Here is an 8,194-nt window from a genome sequence, read left to right on the forward strand (position 1 = left end):
GGGGAAAGGGGGGGCCCTTTCCTAAAAAAAAAAAAAAAAAAAAAAGTGGTTAAGAACCAGAGTTGGTGTTTTCTGTTCTGTTTTGTTTGTTTTTTTTTTTTGCATCTCTTTTGTGGGCTGTTAAGGTTTCTTGTGGTTTTCAGCTTTGTACCTTCTCCCGTAACTTGGACCTTCTTCAACTTATATATGGCATGGTGGTTCTAAGGCCTGTTATCTAAAACCAGCTGGTAGGCCTTCCTCCTGTGTTCTTCAACTGCTGAAAAAGAGAATTGGTTTATAGCCGCTTAGCCTATGAGTAGACCCTACTCTTATCCCCACTTTGGTTAGGTGTCTATACCTGGCCTTTACTGTGCTGGTGTTAGTCACTTTTCTCATCCCCTGTAACATAATACCTGTCAGAAGCAACTTAAGGGAGGAAAGATTTGTTTTGTCTCAGGATTTCAAAGAGATTTCAGCCCATCATAAGGGGGGAAGGAATAGCAATGGGAGAGTATGGCAGAGACTCCATCTCTGGTGGCGGAACTGGAGACTTCATGTAGCTATGCGCCAGGAAGCAGAGAACTAGACCAGAACCAGGTGTTGGGTGTAGCCTTCAAAGCCTACCCCCAGTAACCTACTTCTGCCGGCCAGGCCCCACCTCCTAAGAGCTCAAACCTGAGCCTTTGGGGGACATTGTAGATTCAAACCATTCAGCTGATGATATTTAGACTGATTGTTGAAGACTGACCAATACAGTAAGATCTGGCTGGTGCTGATACCCTACTACCTACATTACTGTTTGGATAGACTAGAGATAAGAGACCAGATAAGAGATAATAGCAGGTCCCCTCCTTATTCACCATCTGGTGACTAATGGTCATCTGTAATCTAAAAATATAAATGGAAAATCTAGAAACAATTTATATGCCATTCTGAGTAGCATTGTGCAACCTTGCACCATTTTACTCCATCACCTGAGATGTGAATCATTCCTTTTATCCAGGATAGCCAGGCTATTGACACTACTTACCTAAGAGTCATGGCCATCTCAGTTATCAGATTGGCTGTTAAAGTTATTACAATTGTTCTGGTCAAGTAACTCTTGAAAGAATATTTTTAATTATGCTTATAGAATGTATGCTTTTGGGGCTGGAGAAAAGGCCCAGCAGTTAAGAGCACTAACCTTGTTCTTGCTGAGGACCCAGGTTCAGTTCCCAACACCCACATGATGGCTAACTACTGTCTGTAACTCCAGTTCCAGGGGATCCAATGCCTCTTCTGACCTCTGAGGGCAATTGTATGTAACAGGTGCACTTAATACATATCCAGGCAATACACTCATTCACATAAAATAAAAACAATAAAATATTTTTTAAAATATGCATTCAAGGTGAGCGTGGTGGCACAGGCAGAGGCAGGTGGATCTCTGTGAGTTCAAGGCCACCCTGGTCTAAGTAGTGAGTTCCAGGCCAGCTGGGGCGACAGAGAGACCTTATTTCAACCCCCCCCCCCCCAAAAAATGCATTCATTCAAAGCCAGGCATGGTAGTACAAGCCTTTAATCCCAGCACTTGGGAGGCAGAGGCAGGTGTATCTCTTTGAGTTCAAGGTTAACCTGGTCTACAAAGCGAGTTCCAGGTCAGCCAGGCCTACAGGGAGGCCCTGTCTCAAAAATATCCAAAAAACAAAAACAAACCCAAAACATGCATTCAAAACATGCATTCAATATTAGTAGACATTTTTTAAAAATTATTTTTATGTGTATGCATGTATTGTCTGTGTGCAGGTAAGTGCACCCATGTCGTGCAATGCCTGCAGAAGACAGAAGAGGCTGTCGGATCCCCTGGAAATGGAGTTACGGACAGTTGTTAGCTGCCATGTGGGTGCTGGGATTCGAACCCGGGTCTTCTGCAAGAACAGTGTTCTTAACCACTGAGTCATCCCTCCAGCCCCTAGTAGATATATTTTTGTGATTGTTTAGTGAGTCTTACTTTTCTTAGTAATGGTCTCTGAGCGTAAGAGACGTAATACTGCATTTTTTATTACAGTATACTTTTGTTATATACTGTTTTATTATTAATTATTGTCCATCTTTTTCTGTGCCTCATTTATAAACTCTATGGTAAGTCTGTATGCACAGGAAAAGGTATAGTGTATATAGATAGAGGTCTATACTGTCTGTATTTTCAGATATCCATTAGCAGTCACAGTGCAGATCTCAAAGACTCACAGATTACTCCTGTATATACCACTCTTTTGAGAGTTTAATTGTGGAGCTGGATGGATGAGTGGACAGTAGGAAAGGGGGAAAGGTGATTAGAGAAAATTGAGCATGTTTAAGTATGATGAGTGTTTGTGGAGAGGGAGATGTTGAAGAAGTTGTAACAAGGAGTACTGTAATGGTGGTTTCTGATCTGTGAAGACAGGAAAGTAGTTGGTGCATGGTGTAGCACAATTAGCCAGACAGAATGAAGGAAAAGAAACTGAAGAAATCTTTAAAATTTATCTATAAAAGTATAAAGTATTAAAATGCATAAATATTAATTGGGCTTATTTGTTGGGGAGATAGTCATGTCTTTTTTTTTGGTCATTTTGAGACAGGGTCTCCCTTTACCTCCAGCTGGCCTGGAGCTCACAGAGATCCACCTGCCTCTGCCTCCCAAGTGCTGGGATTAAAGGCGTGCGCCACCATGCCTGGCTAGCCATGACTCTTATTTCAGTATGACATAGTAACTCCAGGTTACTGGATGTAGATTATCTTAACCATCAAAAGGGTTATACTGGCCCTTCCATAAAAAGACTGCAGGGCTGAAAAGATGGTTCAGCTGTTCAAAGAACATACTGATTTTCCAGAGAACCCAAGTTCAGTTTTCAGCACCCACATTGGGTGGCTCACAACCACCTGTAACTCCAGCTCTTGGAGGATCCAGTACCTCCAGACTTCTGTGGGCACCTGCACATACTAACCTGTGGGCACCTGCACATACTAACATGCACACACACATATACACATAATTAAACATTTAAAAAATTTAAGAGTACTCGGGGCTGGAGAGATGGCTCAGCGGTTAATAGCACTGACTGCTCTTGCAGAGGACCCAGGTTCGATTCCCAGCACCCACATGGCGGCTATGAACCGTCCTTAACTCCAGTTCTAGGGGAATCTGAAGCTCTCTTCTGACCGCTGCTGCATTGCACGACACGGGTGCACTCACATACAGGCAGGCAATACACTCATATACATAAAATAAAAATAATAAATAAAATTAAAAAAATTTAAGAGTACTATTATATGTTAACATATCAGCCTGCTATTTCTTTTTATTTCCATCTAACAGTTTGTCTTTCTCTTGGTTTTCATAGGCTTTGGTGAAACATGTGCAGTCCAAAGGATATCCAAATGAACGTTTTGAACTTCTCACCAATTTCCCTCGAAGGAAGCTCTCTCACCTGGACTATGACATTACCTTACAAGAGGCTGGCCTTTGTCCTCAAGAGACTGTCTTTGTACAGGAGAGAAATTAACACCATGCCTGACCTCTCTCAGCTTACCCCGTCCCCTTTTCCTGTGAGATACTATGTCACTAAGTATGCATTTTGGCTCATAGGACTATAGAGCCAAAGCAGGGCAAGCAAGTCACCTGCCTTCTCTTTTGTTTCTTGCTCTCATCTGTGATCAGTCTCTATACCTTCTCCTGCTCTCCCTTCTTTCCTCTCATTTTCTCACTTGTTTCTTTCTTACCTAATGTGGTGACCAAATGGAAGGATAAGGATAAGATCTTTCCTAGCACTGGTAGCAGGAAGTATGCTCATTAGACATCTCTTGATGGCACTTTTGGGATCCAGTGATGTTACTCCTCAGACTTCTACAAAAAAAATGGCTAGATTCAGAGTGAAAAACAACCCCTCTTTTTATAAGTTCCCATTTTTGGTAGGGAGAAGAAATTATTTTAACATACATTTTGTTATTCTTGTAGGAAGATCTCAGAACAAGATATCCAGGTTTTGTTCATGTGGAAAAGGCATTCTTTATACTGTTGCTCATCATATTTAAAAATTTCCCAAAGGATTCCTAGCTTCTAGTTACAAGAGTGATTTCCATGATGTGTGTTCTTGGCAGAATGAGTGCTCAGTATAGTATATGTAGCACAGGGTGGCTTTCTATGTCCTAGCCTGAGACAATTTCCTTTATTATTATGCTATTAATTACATTCATCTCTCTAGTCTTAGGATAGATCTCTAGTGAGCATATTATAACTAGGCTAGGAAGGTGCTTGCTGTTTGGCCTGCGCAGTATATTAGTTCCTTTGACTCCATTGTCAGTCCATAGTGATCTGTAGGGAGGCAGGTGTTTAATAATCATTGCAGTACAATGCTTGTAATTGTAACCACTGTGCTTATTGTTTGTCCTATGTGCTTAAGGCATACTTATGTATGTCCTGGGGGAGGAGAAAAACCTGCGGCTGAGAGTTGCTAGCCATGCTCTTTTGGTTAAAAATAGTGATTCGGTTTTTTACCCCTGGTTGGAATAATCTCTAAAATACTCTGGTGACTGATTGACTTTAAATCCTCGTACTGTTTTATTTTGGAAAATATCAAAACTGAAAGTCTCTGAGACTTAAACTCAGTTCATAAGACAAAGTTAGTAAAGGGATTATGGAGATTACCAGTAACAGTCAGAGGTTGTGAGTTTTTTCTGCCAACAAAAGCCACATTCAAATTGTATTTGGTGACAGCTTTCTTCAGTGTTATTTAGAAGAGAGCATCTTGAATCTGTGTAATCCTGTTTACTTACCAGCTTCACTGTGTGCTCAACTCTTCCCTTGAACTTTAAATAGGGTCCTCTTAACAGGGCAGTAGTGATTTGGTGGCAAAATCAGAACTTTAAAATGGTTATAAAACCATTAATATAGAATCACCTATTTTGTCAGTTGGTGTTTAAGATTGATTGTTTTACTTGAGGAACATAAATTACTATTGCTCAGAGACCTTTGGGTTCCCGTGTACTTGAAGATTTCTTTCTTGTCAACTAGGGGATTAAAGAGAGAAACTTAAAAAGATGTGTGTTGCTAGTACCCAACTATAGAATATGGTTGCTAATGGTTGGATTTTGAGGGGCCTTCCCTAAAGAATGGGTTATGTATCTCTTCAAGGAAATCGTGGGAAATTCTGTTATTCTTCAGTGAGTCCTTTTGAATTAATGTTCTCACATTTTTTTCTAAGTCTGTGTAAGTGCTTATGTATAAGTATATAATTGTATAAATATTTATAAATATATTTATATAATTACAATTTCATTTATACCTTGAGTCAAAGTTCTCTCTTTAGATTGGTGACTGAACAATACCACTTTGAAGGCTTAGCTAGCATCTGATAGATTGAGTAAACATGTTAATTCCTCTGTTCTGTCTCTCAACTTGGATTAAAAAAACTTACTGTCTGAGGAATAGAGCTGTACACCCTCAAAGGTACAGTGGAAGGTAAAAATCACTTGGTAATAGTCAAGGTCAGAAGTCTAAAACTATAGGGAGACACAGAGTAAGAAGCGAGGGAGTGCTCAGCTTTGCTGTGCTGGCACCCATCTCCACTCCCAGCACAGGCCCAGCTAAAACCCAAATCAATCAGAAATACAAAGTCAAAAGTTTTCCCCTTTAGGACTCTTTCCCCCTCTTGCCCTACTAGGTTTTCTTCATGTAATAAAACTACCTTGAGAACCTGATGCAGGGTGTTCATAGATGAGAGGATATAGGATGTGTGTAGTTCTTTTTGATATGCTCAGCACTGGCAAATCCATTATGAGAAACCAAAGTGACTTTTTCAACTCGAGTTACTATAAGATAACCAAGTATCTGTATGAGTTAAGAGACAGGGCACTATACATTTTTCAGACTTAAATACAGTCAGGATGATGAGAGTACAAGATGTAGAGGATTTTACTTTATTCTGAACAGGAGTGTGGTTATCAGTGTCAGTAAGGGAGGCCCGGGAGGAAGAGTTATGGCTCGTACATGAGAGAAACAGGAGTGTTGCCTTGCTTTCAAGGGAGTTTTCATTGGACAGATTAAATGACGCCAGTGAGGTTAGTTCAAAATAGTTATTCCCTATATGTAGTAGAAACAGCTTGAAAGTTTAAAAAGTAATCAGCAAATGATAAAAGAACACCTCGAGAGTGACCAATACAGAAAGGGAATGAAAACTAGTGAAAATAGCCAGGTGTGGTGGTGCATGCCTTTAGTCCCTGCACTTGGAAGGCAGAAGCAGGTGGATCTCTGTGAATTCAAGGCTAGCTGGGCTCCAGCGAGACCCTGCCTCAAAAAAACAAAAAACAAAAAAAACCCAAAAAGAAAAAAGAGAAGAGAAGAAAGAGAATGACAAAGAAAGAGAGAGAGAAAAAAACTAGTGAAAATAAAAGGGAGAAAAATACTTCTCATATCTGAGAAGAGAACAGTGCCAGATGAGGGAGGAGCAGGGCTAATTTTGAGTAGCTGGCATATGTTTGTGCTTTTCGAATTCTCTCCTACATTCTTCATATGCCCTTTGTACTCCCTATGTGTACCCCGTGTATACTCGTTTAATAAATGAGGGAGAAAACTGAAATTCATAGAGCTTTTTCAGGATTTCATTACTAGTAAGGTCCAAAAATTGGAATCTATAGCTTGTTCTCTACACTTCTGTGGTGTGTTCTACATCACCGGAATCAGTTTGCCCACAGGCCATCTTCTTTCCTTAAAACTGGAGGGAGTAGTTTCCGTAAAGTTTGTGGGATTTGCCTGTCCCTATAAAAATCTTATGCCATTATTTTTAAAAGAGAGTTGTTACTTTAAAAAAATAATGCACTAATGAAAGTGTAAAAGGAAAATAACTGGCATTAAAGAAAAGAAAGTTATCTTTTCTGATAGATTATTGAACTGAACCTTTGTACTTCTAAATCTTTATAAATCTTTAATTTGTTAGTGACTTTGTTAGTGATCTGTGGAGGTCCTAGTCAAAGTTGGAAATATTTTGAAAGCCAAGATCTGGTTCTTGACTGTTTTATCCAATTAAGAGGCATACTATATATATGGATAATTGGAAGAAAGTAAATGTTTACCTTTTCAGGATTGAACTATATCTACAATAGAAATTTAAGAAATGAATTGTGTAGTTGTAGTTAGGAATGTCTTTACAAAGAAGGATGGAAAGGTGGCAAACGTTGTAGCTCAAATACTTTTGACTCATCTTTAACTCCACCTTTGTAACTACCACATTTTAGGATATGAAATTGATCAGTTAGATAAAACCATCTTCCAAGTAGTAAAGAATTATTGAACTCTGGTACTAAAAACCCTTTATTAGCGTGAGTCTCACTTGAACACTTAAGGAAAACACCAGAGTGAGCCACCAGCAACTGATAAATGAAGGAGCCTTTAATTTTCTGTCAGGTATGAATTTATGGTATTTATAGTGGTGCGAAGAAGGGGCACTGGGCAGGTTTAGGTGCACTTGGGTAACAGCTTTTCTACCAATTGTTATCTTGGCAAGTCTCTGTCTACCTCTGAATGTTGAATTCCGTGTTTGAAAAACAGAAAGAATTGGACTTGATTAGTAATTCTCAGTCTTTTCAAGTAAAAGGACTTAAATTTTTAAGTTTTGGCATGAGTGGGGAGTAGTAAACGTAACTATTAAAATATATATAAATATATATTTAAATATATAATTAATTCCATAGAGAAAATGTAAATATACACCTGGAATTGCGTAGCCCCTACAGAAACATTTGAGACCACTGAAATCCTTTTCCACTTCAAAATTTTGTGTTTCTAGTCTCTCCCCTTTATTATATATCATCTTCAGGCTAATTAAAAAATGTACTTGTTAATCATTTCCTTTGATTTTTTTTTCTGTGTCTGTATCATTTGCCCAATCACTTAAACTCACTGTATGATTGCAATCCCCCAAAGCAGAGTGTAATAGTTATAGATCTATGATGATCTTTTAAACAGTCCATTAATTTTTAAAAACTTAGTGCTGTGTGCCTAATAAGTTTTATTAATGACTAAAATGTAATTACTGGAAACCAAATATGTCACTGACACTGTAATTGAATATTGTGTGCTTTAATCTAAGTACTGGTCCAGCAGTTGTGAAATCTATTTGTGTAAGTTGTGGAATTCACACTTGGTTTGGGGCGATGCAACTTTTTAAGATTCCCATCAAGCTGATGTTTAAAAACAGTT

The 8,194-nt window shown here is 38.9% G+C and overlaps 1 protein-coding gene across 1 annotated transcript in view; it reads left to right on the forward strand.

Annotated features, from left to right (window-relative positions):
• Ubxn7 (UBX domain protein 7) overlaps window positions 1–6,281 on the forward strand; it is an 86,722-nt gene extending 80,441 nt beyond the window's left edge. Inside the window, exon 11 of the mRNA XM_008838526.3 lies at window positions 3,342–6,281. Coding sequence (XP_008836748.1) covers window positions 3,342–3,503 — 162 coding nt within the window. The 3' untranslated portion in view covers window positions 3,504–6,281. The remainder of the gene's footprint in view (window positions 1–3,341) is intronic.
• The last annotated feature ends 1,913 nt before the right edge of the window (window positions 6,282–8,194 follow it).

The sequence above is a fragment of the Nannospalax galili genome, unplaced genomic scaffold (genome assembly GCF_000622305.1).
Source record: "Nannospalax galili isolate Female #2095 unplaced genomic scaffold, S.galili_v1.0 scaffold598, whole genome shotgun sequence".
NCBI classification, from domain to species: Eukaryota; Metazoa; Chordata; class Mammalia; order Rodentia; family Spalacidae; genus Nannospalax; species Nannospalax galili.